A 22,018-nucleotide genomic window follows, 5' to 3' on the forward strand; every position below is an offset into this window, starting at 1 on the left:
GAGCAAAGATGGTGCCTGATGCCTGTCTGGGGGATGGGTGCGACCTGCAGTTTGGCTAGTTGGACAGAAGGATTGGATTTTCTGAGAGCTTTACTAGGACAGCCGTTCCACAGTGTTATAGAGTGGGTACTTCATCAACAGGGATTTATTCTTACAGTGGTTTCCCCTGAGGCTTCTCTGTGGCTCACAAATGGTTGCCTTGCTATGTTTTCATATGGCCTTTCCTCCATGTATAAGCACACTCAACGTCTCTTCTAATAAGGATATTTGGCAAATTATGATTCCTTAATTACATCTATAAACATTGTGTTTTCACTTGGACTTTTACCCTTCAGTCTATGAATTGTGAGGGCACAATTCAGTCCATAATACTCTCAGCCAGAAAAATACACATACACACACACACACACATTCTAGATTCAGTGTTGTGCTGGCAGACTCATTTTAAAGTAAATGTTGTGTTCCTTTATACATGTTTTTAAAGCTCATATTTATTAATTCAGTTCCTATTACAGACCGTGAACCTGTTACAGACCTTGAAGTGCCTGTTGCTTTTAGAACTGAGGCCCCCAGGACAACATTAGGTAACACCCTTACTTGCCAAGAGCTTCTATTGCTCATTGTCTAGTCCACTAAGTCTCCATCCCCACAAGCTGCCTTTCCACCCCTCTGAGAAAGCATTCATCCTCTTCTTACGCCATCTGCTTCAGAGTTCAGAGTGTCTTACAGACACGCTTCTTGTTGTGCTTATGAGAGATGAGCTTAGTTAAAATATTAATGGCCACATGGATTTTTGAAAAAAGTCATGTTGTCCTGTGTTTCATAGAACAGTGTTCTGTTTCATAACCGAGTTTTAACCACTGTCGAATGGCTGCCCATTGATAGCAGCTACTCTTATGCTCCTTGGTACATCCAGGTTTCTAGGTCTATTTCTGAAAACTATTGCACAGTGTATTTGTTTCTTTTGTGTTGTAATTTAAGCACTGATGATCTAAATGTATATGATATATATTTATATATGTAAGTAATGATGATTTAAGTATAAATTTTAGTATAAATTTGACAAATTGGAGATGACCAATCTGAAATGTTAAATTATAGGCCTCCTTCTTAATATGACTCAGATGCCCCCCTTCATTAAATGAATCCTTCCCAATCACTTCCCCCAAAGTGGGGCTCTATGACTTTCTCCCAATGAGTATCAATCTCCTTACCTTGAGTGAGCACCTCAACTGTGACCAGGAATTTACTTCAAATCACTGTTGATGACAAAAATAAGACATGCTTGTTTTTAAAAAAAGAGTGAAAAAGTCTAACTAAAGGAATAACTGCCTGCACCTTTAGGAAATCTGAGAGTTGTGACGGTCTCTTGTGTCCAGGTCGTAAGATCCAAAGTAACACGAGGCTTTTCTTTCCTCAGCTAGCAAAAGGTCACAAAAACCTCGCCGTCCACGACCTAGACCTAAAGCCACAGTGAGCCCTCAAGCACCTCAGACAAAACCTGGTAAATTGGGTAAATTAGTGGCTTCAGGGTGAGCCCCCGTTGTCTGTGCCTTCCGAGACTCAAAGCACGGGTGGTAGTAGTAGCTCTTACACTCCCCGAGTGTGAGAATAGGAGGCAGCACCAACATCTTCTCTGTGCCTGTTTTAAGGAAATTATGGGTAGGTGAGACACAGTAGGATTTAGAACACAACAGAAGTTTAGCAAATGCTTAAACAACATTCTTTCAGATAAAAGTTTAATTATATTTTTCCCTAGGGGCAATTGATACTCTAGTCATATACATTATATGTAAATGTTCAAATTTAAATATGCATTTTAAATCTCTTGGCTTATTGTGTTGTCTTTGGCCAGTTCCTCCTGTAGTCCTGGAACCTATCACCCTTGCACCTGAGGCCCCAGTCACAACACTAGGTAATGTTGCTAAGCTGCTTTTGGAACAGGTCTTCTCCTCATTGTCACACACAGGGAGTTGAATCTTACTTCATGTGGCTGCTGGATCATTCTTTGTAGCCATTTAGACATATTCATCCAAAAATTATGAAGACTTCATAATTATCTGCCTTTAAAATGTCATACCTGAAACTCCTTTGGGCCGTCTATCTGCCATGTTGCCTTCTTGAAGTGTGTCCTGTTTTGAATTTTGTTTTAAGGGGGTGTCACTGTGGCTGGACTTCAAATGTGTCAAAAGTCTCAGCTACACAGAAAAGCCGTGGAGCCCAAAGGGCCAATGGCACATTTATGCTTCCCTTTTTCTGCTGGCATAATATTTTGTTGTTTCATTTCTATTTAATAAGGCTTATTATGATAATTATATAGAAACTATATCCTATATTTGAATGATTAAATTATAAATCACAAATCATAAGTAGTGAAAATGTCTACTATCCATTCAAATTTAGGCATGGTTCCTACCCAGTTTTGTTCCAGCCATGCCACCTTATGGAACTTAGATAATAATTACTAACCTTTATTTCTATAATTAAATGGTACCCTCTTTCTTCATAGAATTTATGATTGAAAAAAACTAGATGATAAAAAGCCAACAAGCTATCATCTTTTCACCTTCTGTGACTTCCTGACTCATCAATAATGAAAATACATAGTAATACAGTATTTTTCTTCCTTTAGCTCCCAAAACACCACAACAAAAACATCATCCACCTCCCCAACAAAAGCCCATAATGAGACCCGAAGTACCTGAGTTCAAGCCAGGTAAAGCATATGCACCCAGTTTAACCAACCTCAGCAGTGTGACCTGGCAGGGCCTTGGAAGTTATCTGAACGACTGAGAGCCTCCAGTGCATCCCCATGTGAGCAAAGCTGCTCAACAGTGTGACCTAGCAGGGCCTTGGAAGTTATCTGAACAACTGAGAGCCTCCAGTGCATCCCCATGTGAGCAAAGCTGCACATCAGGGGCCAACAGAGGCACAGGAGCTCCACGGTCCAGCTGCTGAGCAGACAAGACTGAGTGAGGGAAGTCTGCAGCAGCTGGATCCCCACTGCTTCCTGTGCGCAAGCTTCTCAGTCACCTTGCATTCTTATAACTTCCTTTTATGTCCTAAAAATACAGTTTCGTCAGGATAATTAGATCCAGTTCAAATAAAAAAAAGCATTTATTAATTACCTTCTATCTCCTCCTATTCCTACTAACACTTTGGAGTGAAAAGGGGCGGGGGGATAGATCTTGATTCTCAAACTTGTAAGACAGAGTGGAAACCTTCTTTGTACATAAATATAGTTGAAGATGGCATAGGACAAATCTATGCAAGTGCAAGATTAATTTTGGGGGTGTAAACGTAAGTGTTAGGTACCTAAATATTTGAAGTCAGGAATTAAAGGTTAAAGAAGTGTAGAGTCTTGAAATCATATTAGAGCGTGACTGGCAAGAAGAAAGGAGGGGAACAAAATGAGAAGAGTGAGAGGAGTCTCGGGAATGCTGCTGTGGAGGAGTTTCCTTCCCCTTTAAAGTGGGAGGCAAATCCTTTCATCCTTCAGCTAGTCTTTGGTCTGGCAGACATCAGCACTTCTCCTCTCTCATAAAGGCATACTCCTTCTTTGTGCGTGATGAAGAAACCTCGCCAATTTATCGTGTTGTTGGCTCATTTCCTTTCCAAATATGAGCTCTAAGCAATGTGTCCACAATCCATTTTGGATTATTAATTAATCAGTGATAATTAATAATTACTACCAATACTAATTATTTATATTATTGATCAGTTAATAATTTTAATATCGGTAAAATATTTATATTAGTAATTGAATAATTGATTAATTGTAGCATTATTATTATTAAAATGACAAATGAAAAAATAGGTGCCTGACTTTGGTATGACAGATTCTTCGGGAGTCAACTTCTTGCTTTTCTAGTTTAGTGGTTTTTAAGGATGGTGCATTGTCATAGAAACAGGCTTGTAATCATGCCAAGAGCTCACCTCTTGTGAGACCTGCTATAGATCTTCCTCATGTTGTCTGCCAGGCTTGTAATCATGCAAATATTATTCTAGGAAGATCCAGAGTGAAGAGATTTTATTTTCAATTATTTAAAGCGATCATTTGATTTATTTTAATCCATTTGCTCAGTTCCTACAACAGCACTTGAACCTGTGACACTCGGAACTGAGACTTGGGTGACAACAAAAGGTAATAACACACTGTGACCCTGGCTATGTCCTCTCCTTTGTCACTGTCAAACTCATGACAGCCATGTCAGAGTCACATGTTCTGCTTCCTGTGGTGGCACCATCACCTTGTTTGCTAGTCTATAAAAATCTCCATTCTAAAAGAACTGAAAACTGTGGCTCTTCAACGATCTCACCTCCTGTGAGACCAGCCATAGGTCTAACTCATGTCATCTGTCAGGCTTGCAACCATGCAAAGAGCTCTCGTGAGACCCGCCACAGACCTGCCTCATGTTGTCTGTCAGGCTTGTAATCATATGCAATAATTTTGTCCTTGTGTGTCCTGTGGGGGACTCTGAAAAGCAGTTTTCATACTTCTAACAATTACCATAGTATCGAGAAGTTTCCCTAAAAATCTGAAATCCTATTTAACTATTCATCCATTCACCTTTACCAGGTAACATTTGTTCTTTGACCTTTCAGTTAATTATATGCTCAGTCTTACTTTAACAAACTGTCAAGAACTCCTGATCAGTCATACTCAACCACCATCATGTCTTAGCGGTGATTCTCAGCATTTTTGTGGAGAGTGGTTCTCCCTCTCTGTCCAGATTCACATTTTCTAAGTATCTCAGGTGGGTTGTCCTCAAACAAGTACTCTTCCTGTCTCTGCCTCCCAAGTGCCGAGATTACGGTGTGTGCTACTGTTTCTGCCTCCTCAACCCATTTCTTTTACTAAAGTTCTGTTTTTTCCTTTCACTCTTCGACCTAGCCACTATGTTTTCCATTTTCCATTGACGTAGCCAACAGACCTTTGCTTATAAAGGGAAACAAGGAAATATGGATCAAAGTTTTGAATTAATAAGTTGAAAATCAAATTGCCTAAAATATGATAAGTTTTACTAAATTTGGCACCATTGCCCCCACAGCTTTTGAACTACAGACTTTGTTATAATTGAAGATTTTCTTTCCTCAGCTCCTAGAACATCAAAACGGACCCGTCGTCCACGCCCCAAACCTAAAACCACAACAACTTCTGAGGCTCCTCTAACTACACCTGGTAAATTAAGTTTCTGGTCCCAAGGGGACTTGTAGCAGCTCTGGGGAAGCCATGAGGAATTCCATTGGTAGAAGCATTATCTCATGTGGCTGAAGGCACCATGTGACTTGTTTCTGCCACCACTGCCGTGTATATAGGGAGAAACATTAGGGACCTGTGTCCTGGACTACTTGTGCTCTCTGCTTTAGTATCATCTCTATCACCACATACATAATTTGTTACTGCTGATTTAATTGCACATTCTTCTCTTGAAGACAAGATGTCACAATGGCACAGGTAGTACTGTGATAGGAAAATTCCCTGAGAGCTGTCAAGGGAAGTTCTTGAATGAGCGGTTGAGAAGTTTGGATCTGACCCAAAGAGCATCAGTGACCTTTCTATCCAGCTAAAACAGCCTGTTTCCCTAAGGATAGCAGAGAGTTGTCCCCCTCAGAAGCACACTTACGAGATAGCTCCTGTCCTGTTTTGTTGAGGACCTTTGTCACACACGAGATCTCAGCCCAACCTTACACATGACTTCTCAGGAGACACGTGACTCGCTTGCTTTACGCTCGGCTGCATCTCATACAGAAAAACTGTTTGCTCTCTCTGCACACATTTAGAAATGCTATTTTCTTAAAGCTTCCATACAAAAGGCCATGATCACAGAAGTAGTATCTGTGCAGCTTTGGTGGTAAATGTCTACAATTTCTAGGTCAGTCAACAGTAGCTGGAATGAGGTACTCCACATACCCAGAGGAATATCACCTTGACTTTATTAAGATGTTTAGCACACAATATAGTCTGCAACTTAGTACTTCTTAAAGACATGTTTACTGGGGCAGAAAGTGATAAAATCATGAAATAACCAACTAAATCACAGACGGTTTCTTAAACTTGCTCTCCACTTATTCCAGGAAGGGTGTGTTGTTGTCGTGCTGAATTCTCACATGTTTGTTTCGTTGCCTTTAATTAGTTGCTGCTACAGAGCTTGAACCCAGTGCTTTTAGAACGGAAGCTCCTGCGACTGTGGGTAATGAGAATGCATGTCCTTCCGCTAGCAGTGTTTCTCCCATCATACCATCCATCCATCCATCCATCCATCCATCCATCCATCCATCCATCCATCCATCATACCACCAGTGCTTCTGCATCTTAGGACCACTCCACCTTCATCCTCTGTTGTCACTCCACTGCAGTCTTTGTCTTAAAGTCATCCTCAGTTCTATGCCATGTTATTAGTTGAATTTCTCAGCACGCTGCATGGACTAACTTCAGGACATCAAACTGCCGTATCACTCACTACTCAACGTCATGACAGGTGATCACGTTCATGTCTAAACAGCGCTGACTAATACCGTGTCTCCATGTGAATCTTCATCTCTCACGTTTATGCTGTGTATCCTTCGACAGTTGTGAAAATATGATTCTTTGTTCAGCATGCTTTTGGATATATTGGAACCTTTGTGATACATTGGAGCGATAGTTTGAAGAATGGTGCCTTTAATAAGTTGTTAAACTTCAAAGAGGCAGGCTCTTGAAATGTTCAAACTCTAGGTTTTCATGATAGAGACTCCTTTTCTAGAAGGTTCAACAGTCTTTTTAAATCAAGGATTGTCTTGAGATTTTGATGAGTATTTTTCAAAGGCTTGTCTTCATATTTTCCAACAAATAAACTTTTAATTATATAGTTATTTAAACAGTAGACAAAAAAATATATGTAGCCATCTTGTTTTCTATAGAAGCTCAAGAAGACTACTAAAGCTTTCTTTAGTGTAGTCAGAAAGGAATCTACCTTGTAAACATGTAAAACCTGACCAACACAATTCCACAGTCATGAAAGGACAGGCAATGAAATGTCTAGAAGATCATCCCATGAACAGTGACATAAAGTTAGGTGTGTACCCTGCCATCTTGCAAGTCTATGCCATGAAATACTAGGCACATAGGCATACGTTAGCCAAATATGAAAAAAGCAATTGTCTTTTTTCTGTTAGTTTGAGACTAAAGATATTCTCAAAATTAGCCTAAAAGTGAATTTTTAACTTGTCTTCGGTTTATTTTCTTCCTTTCTGTCTAGTTCTTGCTACAGCCCTTGAACCTGTCAGTCTTAGCACCAAGGCTCCTGAAAGATCAACATTAGGTAATGGTACTGTGTTCTGGAATGCTTTGTCTTGCTTGTTTCCCACGCATTCCACTACCATCCTAATCTCATTGTCATCTGCTTCATTCTTGCCATCAGCCGCTCTTCAAATTCATATGCTACTGCTTCTTGAGAAAGTAAAGGTTCTTAAAGTTACCTCTTTTAAAAGCTACCCATGGACCTAGAAGATAGCTATACTTGTTACCTTATTTGAATGCGTAGTGTATTTTTGTCTAAACAGGGCTTCAATCTAAAGCTGAATTTCAAACTAAGCTATTAATGTCTACATCTTACCTAGACAGAGTAAACTATAGCAGTATCATGGGGCAATGGATTCTTGAGAATCCTGAGAAATTTCAGTATCAAGTTAAGGTCCTACTACCTGGAGTTTGGCTACAGTTTGTTTGAGTTTGGAGATCTATGACTCTCTTCATTCCTTGACTTAATTTTATATTTTAGGTTTCTTTCTTAAGAATCTTTGGTGATTAGAAAAATAGAAAATATTTTAAACCCAAGACATACACGCCCTAAGTTTCAGGGAAAGGTATTTTAACCCCAATCTTTGTTTTCAAAACCAACAGCATGAAATTAATATCAACTTTCTTCCTTCAGCTCCTAAAGTACAGCGGACCCGCCGTCCACGTCCCAGACCTAAAACCACAGCAAGTACTGATATGTCTGAGTCCAAGTCGGGTAAATGTGGAATGCCTGCTTTGAGGGCTGCTAGCAGTCTGTCGTAGATGGGTCCCCAAACCATACCAGTAATGGGTAGCTGATGTTCTCGTGCCATTTAAGGAAACCAAGTCATTGGGTCCACTTAACAGTTGCTCCCTGAAGAGCTTCCCATACGAGCATGGCTTGGGAAAATATGTTCCTAATTCCCCAAGTAACTTGGTTTGGATCAAGTTCTTTTCTTGAAAGATGAGTTGATGGCAAGTTTAGCGTTATTTACTCATGGTTACATATTAGCGTTGAAATATAAGATCTGTTGCTGTGGCCTTGGTTATATAGGCAGGAATTTTTTCAGCATCCAAGAAATACAACATACTGTTTCCTTTTTACTTTTATACATACTGCCTAAGAAAATTTCCAAAGCTGTGATCCATAATAGTTACAACCAGAAAACCATGTAGCTAGGAACCTCTTAAGTAGATAGAATTAAGAAATATGTAGCCAAGGTCAAAGTTGTTAACTATTACCCACAACATTTTTGGTCTACTGTGACCAACTTTTTAGGAAGCAACCGTTTGCGTGCTGCTCTAGAATTTAAAAACATGTTTGTCATTTGAAACTCATGTTTTGAAAGAAAATTTAAGGAATTTTGTGGGTGTTAAATTTTCTCATGTTCTTGTTCTGGGCTTTGAACTTGATATTCTTAGTACTGGGTCTCCAGAAACAACATTGGATAATGATTTTGTGACATTCAGAGAATGTTTTTTCTTGCTGGTTAAAACCCATCTGCTGTCATGCCAACATTGTTCATACTTTGTAAGACTGTGGCTAGGATAGCATTTCATACTTTGTAGTCAGTCACGGAAACTCCAGTGTCACCTACCTGCCATTTATCAGCCATCCTTGGAATCACTGGCAGATACCAATCTTCTATGGCATTCTTTTTAAAGCTCAATTGGTCCACATCATTGCTCCTCTCTTTGGTGGTGAGACCTATAAAGCTACAGTAATTAAGAGACATAACCTCCCTCTGAACAACTTACTTCCCATCAAATCAGTGTGCTCTGCTTCTTACTCTCATTTTAAGTCACGAGGTAACCCTATTGCCAAAAAATAAGCTGTGCACTGAAGCTCCAGGTTCCTACATCACTGATGATCTCCGCCATGGCTTACTGATGGCTCTTGCTCTTTGCTAGGTAGTATTATATTATTCATTCCTTACTTAACAGATGAACGCTGTGTCTTGGATTTCTAAGGAAACTCTTAGTGATGTTCTGTAATGAACGAATAATGTCTTCCCAAGGAGGATGCTTCGAATCAGGAGTCAGCAATTTTAGTCTGAGAAGGGTTAGATAGTAAAAGTTTCAGATGCTGTGGGCCATCCAGTCTTCATCACAACTATTTACTTCTGCAGTTATAGGTGAGAGGTAGCTATATTAGCATGTGAATAGGCCCTGGCTCATGCTGGCTTATGTTGTGTCCATGTTCAAATAAGATTTTGCATTTCATGCCATTTTCAGTTTTACATGGTGTAAAATATTGGTCAATTTTTATCATTTTTTTTAAAAAAGAAGATTTACAAGTTAACTTTAAATCCTCTTTTTCCAGCTCTCACTGAACTGCAAACTCTTGTTTTGAAACCAATGACTTCACCAAGCCTAGAAATGACACAAAGTCAGCCCGGTAAATTGCTTGATTTATATGACTTCAGTAAGAGTTTATATGTTCAAATATAAAATCTCCTCTTTCTATCATTGCAAACTGATGCTAAATTAGTAATACTTTATCTTCTATTATTACATTAGATACAAAATATCTACCCTTGTTTCATTGAGTTTGCTCTATATCTTTTGGATAACATTCACATAACTGATTAAGCAGTCAGCAAAAGCTCTGAGGATTGATTATATTCCTTCTTAATTCTATCCACAGTTGTAAAGATGTGGTTCTATTAAACAGGGAACTAAATGTGTGCTCAGCCACCTTAAAGAATGCTAGTTCATTGTAACCATTAAAGAATCAAAATACATTTTAGTAAAGATTCTTTTTAAGTTCCTTAAATATAGATAATCTTTTAAAACATACTGACTTTCAAGTCACAAACAAAATTTAAATGTCATATTAAGAATACTGCTTCTTCTCTAAAACTTAGCTTTGAAAAATTGGATTCCATTTTTTGGAAGACTTTGATATAATTATAATACAATATTTTGAATCTTAGGTATCAGAGTCCAGAAAAGACCTTTTTGTTTGTTTATGTCATTCATTTTATTTCCTCCCTTTTTTAAAGAATAAATTATGATTTCTTTATTATGTCTTTTAGTTAGATGAGATGACAGTTCAGTGCTCCTATTAAAGATTTAAGGTGTGTTTATTTACAATAGCCAAAACAGTTACCATGTCATGGATTCAACTCAGTTATTAGGGTTTCCTTTAGTGCTTAGCCAATGCAATGGTTTTTTATCAGAACCAGGTCACTCAATCTTACCAGGTATCCAAAACTCTTCTGAATAGTTAGTTTGTCTAATTTGCCTAATGTTTACAACAGCACATCTTTGACCAGTTGTACCATTGTTTGATTTCCTAGTTTCTGATGACCTGGAATTGGTTGTGTATAGTACTGAGTCATCCCAGAAGACAATAGGTAAAAATGTTCCCAGTGGGAACTCAAGACTATGTGCTTTTCCATCTCATTGCAAGATGCATCATGGGATGTGATCATGCTTTGTGACAATTCATAGCCACCTGCTCCTCGTGTTTCCTCTATGTCTATCCAATGGGTGGGTCTTCAGAGCCATCATGAATGTAGTAACTCATGCTAGCTAGTATATGCTATATTGCAATTCAAGTTTCATAGTTTCCACTCAGTTAATGAAATTCATAATTTTTAAATTCTGATTATTCTTTGTATATGTACATGTGTATCTGCACATATGTAATACATGTAATATCTGTTTACATGTAATATATCTTTTCAGATTGGGTTAAGGCTTCATTTTCAGGTTTCCAAAGGACTCATCCTAGACTTTTTAATTACTAAAATATTTATGCAAAAATATGTAAGAAAGTAAAATTACCTACTCTACTTTAAGTAATAATTGCTGTAATGGACCCTGGAAGGCATTTATTTGTGTGTGCATGTTTCTATGCATGTGTGTATGTGTGTGTACATCTGCCTGTCTGTCTTTTTTCCCACACAGCAAGCATCACTTCATTTTTACTCTACTAAATTGCAGCAGTTTTCATAATCTAAATACCTAACCTGTATTTTCAATTAAATTCAGGGTTTCATAACAACCTGCTTTGCCCTGCCCACCACTAACCAGCCATTTCCTGTTTCTTCCCCAGCACCAGGTGAAACAGATTATGTAGATACCACTACCAAAGAACCTCTCAGGCCAGAGGAGCCAAGGACAGAAAGTGGTAAAATTTTCCAAGCTATGATTCACTTATTCTACTATATAAACTCTGATACTTGATTGAACAGATTTAAAGGGCTACACTTCCAATCCACCTATCAATCCACCCACTTCTCACCCCGCCCCTTACTGGGGATCAATCTAGGGATTCACATGTTTCTGTATGTGCTTTAGCAATGAGCCACGCACATCAGCAACTCTAAGACAATTGCATTCTTAGAATTAACGTGATAGTTGATACTCCTTGAAACAAAAAGTCTATATTTGTTAGTATCTGAAGATCAAAGCATAATCGCATTTGAAAGTCAGTTGTTGATAAAATATGAATATTAGAGATTTAATACTATGATATATAACTTTCCTCCTTTTTGTCCTGTCTAAAAAACATTGTCTTGTCTATAATATTATGACATTAATTCTTGAGAATGAGATTGCAGATACTCAAGAAACACTTGTGGAGCTGAACGTCTTCCCATTTTTAAACTCATTCTCCTTTGTTTTGATACAGTTGTGGAGTCTCTTACACATGTGTCTGAGCTTCCTGAGACCCTGCTAGGTAATGACATCCTCAGCAGCACATCTCTGTGTTCTGTGTCTTCATTGCATCATCACTCAAGAGTCTCATGATCGCCCTCATTGTGAATTCATGTGGCACTTGCCTTCTCTGTCGTTGAATTTTCTTCCTAGTTGTTCCTGTTCATAATCATTGTCCAAAAATGTCTTTTCATGTAGCATCATCATCTTGGTCTCCTACTATTCTTATGTTAGCCAAACTGTTGAATATAAAATATATCATTTTCCCTAGTATTTTGATCACTGCCAGCTCACCACTATCTGGCTGAGGCTTGTGGTCTATTTATATTTTCTGACCTAGAGATGTACTTCCCATTAACAGTCTTTCCATCATGTTGACCTAACATGTTTGGTTCTTTGTTATCTGTCATCCAAGTGAAAGTCTATACTTCTTAAATGGTTTGTGCTATAATTTAAAAGTACCTTTTCCCATTCATAGCTCTTATTGAATATATCATTCGAGCATTGTTAAAGAGGTGGAGATTTTTGAAGTAATGATATTGCTTATCTCAAAAGTATTTTACAATCTGACATCTGTCTTTTTAAATAGAATGAGTTATGAAGAAGTAGGGAAACGCTGATTTCCTGAAATTTAGCCATTTTCTTTTCTTTTCTTTTGACATCTGTTTGTTACCATCCTGTTGTCTGTAATCTGAGTCTGTCAAGCACTATAGTAACCCCAGTATAATTTCCTTCAATTACCATAGAAACATCACCTCTGCCTTCCCAAACTATAATCCTACTCAGACCAGATGTGCCTCAGACTGAACCTGGTAAATACACTATTTTGCATTTCATATATGAGGTGAGTGTTTGTAAAATAACAACTTGACCTGTCCATTTTGAAGCCCTGCCTATAAGTCATCTCAGCCTTCGATGGGTGAGCTTGCTTTTCTGACATAACATCTCTCTGTCTGTCATCAGTAATTTCTCTCTCTCAAATGGCAATGTGTAACTCTTTAACATAATGTTGAAAATTACCTCTCCACTACTTTTAGTAGTTTTAGTAGTTTTTAGTTCAAGAAATAGAATTAGTAGTGTTAGTAGTTTTTAGTTCAGGAAATAGAAATATTTAAAAATACTTTATATTCTATTTAAATATATATATACACACATATATATGTATATATTTGAATTACTTTGTTGTTTTGACCATCTTTGTAACTGCAAAGTATTTTGAGATATCTTACTCATGTTTGAAATCATACAATACTGACAGAAACAGATTTTGTTGTATAATCCACATAAAGGGGTATTGATCAATCCTCTTACCATTATTACCTCGCTACTGCTCACTCCTTCTTTCAATAATCGGTGTCTCCTATATCCTTCCCCTGGTATTAGAAAAACCGGTATCAAACTATTAGTCATAAAGTTTTCCTTGATGGCGGAGTTTGATCTGAATGAAAGCAAATCACCTTCATGGATAATAAAATTTCTGCAGTACCTATAGTTCCCCATGAAATAGGAGTTAACCATGAATAGGCCCAAGCTTATGTTTGGTTGTCATTGAACTATTTTTAAGGCAGGCATGGAGTTCATGTCTATAACCCCAGCAATCTATGAGGCTGAAACAGGAAGACAGAGTTTAAGGCCAACCTCAGATACATAGTAAGATAATTTGCCTCATACCCTTTTCTCAAAAACAAAATACTTTATATGGTTCTATTTCCAATGGAGGTAGGATATTAATTTACATCACTATATTCTAAAGCACATATTAAATATGTTTCCTAATAAATGGTACAGTTTGACTTCTTACCTGTATTCTTCATTGACTACATGAATGGGATCTGTCTCATATCATTACAATTACCACTGCCAAAAATTCTTTCAATAACCTAGTAACATGATATTGAGTGTCTAATTCTATGTACTACCTGTGATTTTTTTTTACTCTTGTTTTTGCTTTTATTTTGTGAGAACAGACACTTGCCATGTAGCCCAGGCTGGCCCAGAACTCAATATTCTCCTACCTCGAACCCTCAAGTGCTGAAATCACAGGTATCCACCCCATGTTTGGCCACCAGTCATCAGATGACATTTGAAATTGCTTCTCAACACATTTTTGTCACCACATGGTCTTTTGTGCCCGGGGAAAGCAAATGGCCCATCAGTTAGGACCTCAGGAAAAAGGGAGGCTGCACCACGACATCACTAATACATTCAAGTAATTAATTTTAGGATTACAACTCTTCCTAAGCATGTGTCGGTTTTGGTAGAGATTGTGCCCATTGGCCCTGATTAGCTAATGATGCTCTAAACCACTAGCTTATTTTAAACCGAAGTAACTTCCTGTGTATCTTGGTCTTGATCTCTTTACAGGCTAGAGACGTGCCCTAACACCACCGTGTATCTTGTATGTTCCCATTTATTATCAGGAAGAAGTCAATGAACCCTGCAGATTCACACACCAACTTCCGGTGTCTAAGCAACTTGTTCTTGGTGAATGATTCTTAAAGTTCTCAAACCACATAATATTAATACCAGTTTGTTTCTTCTTCTGAAACGTCCAATGCCAAATAGTTCTTACTTTCAGCAATGTTTTTCTTAAGACATCTAAAACTGCACGGCACTGTGGATATCATTTTGTGCGTTTTGATCTTTGTTTTTCCCACACACATTTTAGTTCCGCTGAAGGCAGTGTTCTCAGAGGCGCAATTCCTTTCCATTATTGGGATATACTTTTATTTATTTACTTATATCTTCTCACTGAAGAAAATAAATGAATTTTATATCAGTTTCTCTAGAGCCTTCCTTGGATCTTTGCCAGCGAAGGAACGCGGCTTAGCAGAGAAGCTCTTTGGGTGTTCAAGTGTTCTTCACCACTATAACCACTAGAATTGTGCTTTGTGTAATAATATCATATTTTTCCCATCCAACTTGCTATTTAAATCATTCTGCTTGAATTTTTATCATAGTAATTTCTCTGTTCGGAAAAGACGTGTTTACATTTAAAGAATACCCCTGCATATTTATGATAACGCGGATTAGTAATGAGATGACGGTTATTGTGTGCTTCATTGTTAACGTATTTTAAAAGTATTTGAAGTAGGTATTTCTAAAACAACAACAGTTCTCTTTTGTAAGCTGAAATTTGAGGTATGTTTAATCTGTTTCTTTTATCCTATATCCATGATCTCCCTCTCCTTTGCAGCTCTCTGAAGATTTTGGACAGCAATTACCGGGTTTATTTATCTTCAGTCACTCAGCAAATACCTTTGAGCTTCTAGAAAACACAGGAGTTCTGGAAAGGGTCAAGGGCTCCAAATCTGTGAATCTTTTTGTCTTTCTTTTTAGCTCCCAGGCAGACACCCGGTACTCCCCACAAGCTCAAAACAACACCACGCCCAAGAATCCCACCACAACCGCCAGGTAACTACCAAGTTTATGATTTAACTTCTAAGACTTAAAGTTAATGAGTTTCAGTTTTTAGCTGTTGTCAAAGAAGTTTTCCTTTCTGGGAAACCTAAAGTATTTATCACTATTTCTGGACTTCATCAGAAAGCACATAACTAGGCAAGTTTAATCCAGAAAGCTTTCCTAACCTCTTACTGTTTCAGATGGGGAGGTCCAATAGTGGGTTTCCTCAGAGGAGCTGCTTAACCCCTTTTTCCTACAAATTTGGGCTCTTTTCCTGGCCTTTCTGCTGTCCCACAATGTGCTTCCACTAACCTGAGTCCTGCTCCTAAAAATGACCTAGACACTAAACAGGGGAGGAACGTTACTGTCACTGACGGTCTACAAGCAAGAAAAGAAAATGTTAGCATCAATATTAGCCTTAGTCCAGGTGGTAATTCTTGAATCCTACCAGGAATAGTTTAAATAATTTCAGGATCTCTGCTATTGTTCTAGGTATGACCTCTAATATTTGATTCTGCTTCTTATTCCTTTTAAGAAAACTGATTCAAAGACTATTCTATGTTTTATATCTCATTAATAATTAAAAATTTGCCCTACTTTGTGTATTATTAATCTGTTCATATTAATTACTAAATTTTATTGTGACAATAATATTTTTGAGATGTAAATATATGGAAATAACTAACAATAAGAAGCAAAGCGAAATCTGACCCAAACAACTGGAGTTTCTAAAGCCTGAGGTCTGGACACAGGATCATGTCTGGCCCTTGGAGTCTGTGGCAACTCTCAACTCTAGTGCTTAATATGACCCCAGTCATCAACCCAAGTCAAGCAAGCATATCTTGAAAGAAAAAGAAGCCCTCTATTAACTTAATTCCTGGATCCTCTCATATGAAGATTAAAAAAAAAACTCTTTATCCCTTTACCCTGATGTCAAATGTTGTAATTTCTTGGACTTCATTTTCCAACAACAAGGAACTTTCATTGGATTTCTACCCGATCGATTTTAAAACTTATATTATTCACTTTTCTGACTGTCTATCACTGCTACCTTGTTCTTTGTTACAGTTGAAGCTTATTCCCCATCAGGACTGATGTGTTAGCATGACTAAGAAATGAGGAACCCTAGCGGCTCATGATCTGAGTTCTCTCTTTCAGTTCCTAGGGGATCTCAGCACACTATTTCCAAACCAAAAATGCCACCAAGTCCTGAAGTGACGGACACTAAATCTGGTAAGCATCTTATTTTGTATTTAAGCTAATCCTGCTTTCCCACACACAGGCACTGAAACAGCCGAGTCCAGTGAGCGCCCTGGTGGTTTTTATTTTCACAGGTGTTTCAGAAATTCTAATCGCACATGCAGTAAAGCTATTATTACAGTGAAAATGGAGAGAATTATGCCAAGAACAGAATGTTTTTCCTAGAACCAAAGTTTGTTGTTTGCTTTACTGTGGGTGGGTTTAGGTAGGGCTGCTGGAACACTTGAATATTTTATAGGTAGAGGGGAAGGAACTCACGGAAAGAGAAATATGAACTGTTGGTGAAGCTATAGGAGAGAATGGTTGCATGTATCTCAGTCATGGAGAATTTGGCTGACATGCCCATGGCCCTAGGTTCAGTCCCTAGCACTAAAAAGAAAAGTTACAGTCACAGTGCTTGGGCGCTGGACCCAAAGGGATCAGGAATACCAAGTCAGCCCCAACTACATAGCCAGTTGAGACCAGCCTGGAGTACACGGAACTCTTTGTCAAAATCCACTAAAACAACCTACGATAGGAATTACTAACAGATGCTAACCTGCCTTAAAGGAGATGGAAGGCGGTGGTCCAGTAAGCAGCACAAGGAAAGCCTAGGCAGTGTCCTCCAAAGGGTGGGAGCCCTGGCCCCTCTCATGCTAATTGTAAAGCCATGAAGCTAGAACAGAGAAACAGGGAGTCTTGAGATGAAAAACCCACAGTGTCTACGTGTTTTATGTTTCTAAGATGGGTGATGTGGTTGCAGCCAGTGGGCAAGGTAAACCTTACAGACCATATTCTATCAGCTTTCTCAATCAGTAGTGTCTTGATTTTTTTCACGAACTCTAATGAAGCATCCATGAGTACACATTTTACACTTGTCCCCATATGACATTTCCTTGATAGTTACATTTTCTTTAGAGAGATCCAGTTTACCTAAAAAGATGGTTCACATAATTGATTAGATGGTTGATATTAATGATAAATTGGCTTATGTAATTATCTATAGTAATGATATACTAAAGGAAATATAAGAAAATCAAAACTGCCATCTAAAAGAAATCATCACCATCACTTATGTTTATGAGATGCCCTCAGCATGCAGGAGAGGCTTTAGGGATTCTAATCTCATTTGATTTAATATACTGATCAAAGCCACAAAGAGGGAATTATGACTTGAGTTGCAGGGTATCAGGTAGGAACATGATTCCGAGGCCTTTCCTGAGAGTCACGTCTCTGCTGTCCCTTCCCCTGACTTCACCTGCTTTAGTGAGTTTGCTCCGCAGTTTATTAAATCACCACTTCACACTGAGAAGGAAAGTGCCTCCAGTAGCAGCTGGAATCCACATCAGCCGCTTCTAAAGGCTTCAGCTCACTGAAGCAGCAGCGACTAATGTGTTTACAGTATGGTGGGTTTGTTAGGAGCACATCTTCCCCTTACTGCCTTAATCCCAGCTCTCCCTTGTCTAGCCTAGTACTGGGATTAATATGCATTTATAGCAGTCTTAGCATCTTCACGGTCTATGCAGAGCTAAATCCCAGTGTCTCTTCCTTCAGCCTCCAAGTAAATGTTGAGTTTGATTTAAAGTTGGAAATGCATTTCCCAAAACACCAAGTGGAAAAGGAGGAAAGTTTGCTATTGGGGTGGATTTTCTTCAACTTTGTGAACTACTGATTCTGTCCTATAGTATATAAATAAGTAAAAGCATTAGACTTTCAAATTCCTCTGGATTTTTTTCCTTTCAAACTCATGAATCTTCTGATCAGGCTGACCTGGAACTCATAGAAGTCTTCTAGCTTCTGTCTCCCATGTGCTGGGATTAAAGGCATGTGTCACCATGCCTAGTTTAAGTGAAGTTTTTATTTAATTATTCAGTGTACCAAATTCCACAGCTGTCATTGAGTCAGTACTAGCCTGGAGTAAGAACAGATGTGACATGTGAGGTAAACCAGCCCTCTCTCCCCAGTCAAAACAGGGATGTCCATTCTAGACAACCTATCTTAAATTGTGCTTAGCTGCCTCAAAGCGTGAAGGTTTCTTCATCATCCTCCTGCCTCAATCCTAATTTTTCAAGCTTCCAATAAGATACAAGACAAATCACATTGCCTACCACAGAGACACTGGTGTTTTGCAAATCCTCAGTGTGGGAGGAACTCTTTGCTTTAGAGAATAAGCCTAGGCAGGGCCTCCTTATAGAAGGCCCTGAGATCAAGAAGTATCCTGCTAAGTTTTAAATTCGAGATCTGATATGAGCAAGAGGATGTCATTCTGTTATTTCCAGTAAGATAGTCAGTGGCCAACATGCTCCATTTAGTGAACATAGAAGACAACATTCAGACTCGACAGCATGTCACCGACATATGTGAGCTGGTCTATTATTTAGCTGAACTTATGGGTAGTCTCATATCAGGCATGCATAATACCCAGTGCACAAGAAGCCTTGCCACTGAAGATGGCGGAAGTTGGCAGTAGTGTGTTTGTCCAGCATTTATTCTGTCCTGACCACAGTCATGAATTTCACATGCAGCCTTGTCTAATGGCCAATCACTAGTTCTTTTTGCCTTTTCTTTCCACAGTAAGTTTTGAATGTCACTTACAATGAAATGTTGTCCCCTCATAGGTACTTGAGATTTTTGTCTTTTGTCATAGTGAGCCTGTGAACCTTTAATTCACTCCCCTAGCATAACGTGTTGTCTATTGCTAACTGAATCTTAGTGAGCCTCAAATGGCAGCTACCAGCTCAGATCAAACACTTTTCTTTTTGAAAGTTTTGAAAACAACCTAAGGGAAGCCCGCCTCCCTGTGTCTAGATTATCCATTTCCTCTTCTCTTTCTTTTCTTTTTTGAAGGAGAATTCAATATGAACTATGACCAGCTTTCTCTCTGTTCACTGTAACCACACTCTCCTCCAGGAAGTCATAGCCTCCGTTTGGAAAGAATGGTCATTTTCTTCTAAAGCGTGGCTCTTGAGCTTTTACATCCTTCATGTTTTAGGGATTTTTGACATGTGAGGATTATGTTCACTCCAATACCATGCAGTGTTTTATAATTTTTTTCTTTCAGTTCCAACAGATGAACAACTTTCCCATAAAACAGACCCTGAGAGCTCTCATAGCGAAACTGGTAAAAAAAAAAATCTGATTTTCCTACTTAAAAAGTATATTTATATTTTCAAAATCCTAGTAGATAGATAGATATGCTGTGATATATAGAAAAGTATGGTTATGAAATACATGTTTTCTTAGAGGTAGTTCAATTATATAATCCTGTTAAAAGTTTTTCCTGGTTAAATAGAGAAAAACTTACATAATAGCTTTATTTGCTTTGGAAATGTTTTACTAAAGAGATTATGCTGAAACTATACAGCTTACTTAATAGCTGAGATAACCTTATGGGTTTATGGGTTTTAGGCAAAAAAAAAATAAGTTGCCTGCTCATTCATGTTTTCCTCAAAATGATGATTGGTGAATAAAATAAAGATTTATTTAGCTAATTTCCTTGAGTGGAATCTAGTAGAGCTTTCTTATATTTATTATTGTTCTTAAAGGATATTCAAGTTTATAAATAACTATATCTAGAAGAGAAATAATTTGACTTTGTTATAGTAATTTTCATAACGTTTCTTCGGTTTACTTTTGGCATAGTCCTGCCTCCTGTCACCTTTAGAGCTGAGCCACCAAGGCCAACAATAGGTAATGCTACTCTCATATTAACCAACCAGCTTGCTTGCTTGCTTTGTTCCCGCCAAGATCACAGGCTTTTCTCGAATGATCCAAGAGCCTCCTCTTCTCAGTTCATTTCATAATGTCATTCTCACAGTGATCACTGTTTCAAGTAAAGACAAGCATGGTTTCAGTGTTGAAAGGTTTTTCTCAGGAGAAGCCCAGGAAGGCTCATTACAAAGCCTTCCTTATCTACCTCATTTATCTCCACGACTCCACTTTCCCTGTTTCCTGTCCAGTTCATATTCCTGCTAGTTTAATGGTTCTTGGTTGCACTGCTGCAACACACTAGCATATGTCAGCACTTAGAAGATGATGCAAGAAAGTAATAATTTGGTTAAAATATGAAACTGTCATTGATTTGCTTGTCTAACTAAACCAAAACGGATTCAAAATGCTCATGCCAACAGTTTTGTAATCGTCTCTGCTTTGGGGTGATAGAGAGACAGCTATAATCTGGAGAAGACCAGGAAAGTGCCCTAACCACACTCCATCTTAATCAGGTCTCCTATGCAGTGGACCAAACAGAATATCCTTCATTGCGCCTCCTGGCAGAAAACCGTTAAGAACCATTATACTAACATTCCATTGCTTTCTTCTGAGAGTCCTGTGCACACCAACTTTCTATTTCCTCACTCATGAGATGTTTTCCCTCTTATATTTCAAATGAAGGTGTCTCTTGACATACCATTTTAGTTTATTGCTGGCTTTGATTAAAAGTTTACCAACCTAGTACTTTTCTTTTGCAGCACCCTTAGAGACACGGGACGTTTCTTCCACACCTGTAATTTCACCACGACCTAGTCAAGAGGAGCTACAAACCACCTGGGGTAACATTATTTTTCTCCACAAGGGACTTATTGCTTAAAGAGTTTCCCTAGAGTTACATGCTCATTTTATTTAACTTTCCCATTGCATGGCTTTATGTACGAATATCTACAAGCATCTTAGTAGTCAAGTTCAAGGATAGTCAGCTCTCCTGAATCAAAACCTTTTGAAAAATTGTATTGAAAGTGATAAGGTGTTTTTCTTGCCATTGTCCCTCAAATGGTATCACAAAGCAACTATTTCCATGGCATTTTCTTCTGTTTATACTACAAGTGATCTAGAGAGGATTTTATAATAGGGTACCCGCAGAGCTTATAGGCTGCCCGCTGAAGACGGTGAATCAGACAAGAAAGCGGTTTGTACGATCTGGACCTGCTTTTGAGGATTTCAACATAAGTATACCCACAGTTGTGGTGACATATTTGCTGAGTCTTGACTGAAAATGATGCAGAACTTCCCCAGATCATGCTCGTTGGCTCCTCAGTCCTCCCCTTCTTGTGCCCTGCAGACTCCTTTCATTCAATAGTCTTCTTCTTGTCCTTGCTTTATCCCTTTTAAAGTAAATTCATCACTCTATGTCTGTGATTTTAGTGTGTATGTGTGTGTGTGTACGAGAGAGAGAGAAAGAGAGAGAGAGAGAGAGATGAAGCAGCTGAATATATTTTAAATGAATTCCATCTGAAAGAAGAAAATTTAAACAGAATGAGCAAATAGACCTGACAATTACCACTGAATATACATCATCTCACTTCCACTTCCCTTTAAAATATGCTTTTTGATTTACTCAAGAGCCACTACCTGCCAACTATCACAAATCTCTTTCCCAAAAATTGAATCAGGAGAATAAACTGGGACAGAAAGAAAAAAAGAGGGTATTATGACTGCAATCAGCTATTTCCT

At 38.3% G+C, this 22,018-nt stretch overlaps 1 protein-coding gene across 14 annotated transcripts in view; it reads left to right on the forward strand.

The window, feature by feature from the left end:
• The window catches only part of Abi3bp (ABI family member 3 binding protein), a 211,911-nt gene that overhangs the window by 150,639 nt on the left and 39,254 nt on the right, over positions 1–22,018 (forward strand). For 6 of the 14 annotated variants that reach the window (XM_075964714.1, XM_075964761.1, XM_075964770.1 and 3 more), the window contains 19 exons: positions 504–584; positions 1,421–1,504; positions 1,856–1,915; positions 2,633–2,716; positions 4,085–4,144; positions 5,099–5,182; positions 6,138–6,194; positions 7,242–7,304; positions 7,917–7,997; positions 9,585–9,659; positions 10,564–10,620; positions 11,325–11,399; positions 11,904–11,951; positions 12,676–12,741; positions 15,269–15,343; positions 16,490–16,564; positions 19,632–19,691; positions 20,213–20,260; positions 21,040–21,120. In XM_075964714.1, the coding sequence (XP_075820829.1) occupies positions 504–584; positions 1,421–1,504; positions 1,856–1,915; positions 2,633–2,716; positions 4,085–4,144; positions 5,099–5,182; positions 6,138–6,194; positions 7,242–7,304; positions 7,917–7,997; positions 9,585–9,659; positions 10,564–10,620; positions 11,325–11,399; positions 11,904–11,951; positions 12,676–12,741; positions 15,269–15,343; positions 16,490–16,564; positions 19,632–19,691; positions 20,213–20,260; positions 21,040–21,120 (1,314 nt within the window). The remainder of the gene's footprint in view (positions 1–503; positions 585–1,420; positions 1,505–1,855; positions 1,916–2,632; positions 2,717–4,084; positions 4,145–5,098; positions 5,183–6,137; positions 6,195–7,241; positions 7,305–7,916; positions 7,998–9,584; positions 9,660–10,563; positions 10,621–11,324; positions 11,400–11,903; positions 11,952–12,675; positions 12,742–15,268; positions 15,344–16,489; positions 16,565–19,631; positions 19,692–20,212; positions 20,261–21,039; positions 21,121–22,018) is intronic. The other 8 variants (XM_075964804.1, XM_075964813.1, XM_075964734.1 and 5 more) reach the window with 7 other exon arrangements.

Source organism: Microtus pennsylvanicus, chromosome 1, assembly GCF_037038515.1.
Source record: "Microtus pennsylvanicus isolate mMicPen1 chromosome 1, mMicPen1.hap1, whole genome shotgun sequence".
In the NCBI taxonomy this organism is placed as follows: Eukaryota; Metazoa; Chordata; class Mammalia; order Rodentia; family Cricetidae; genus Microtus; species Microtus pennsylvanicus.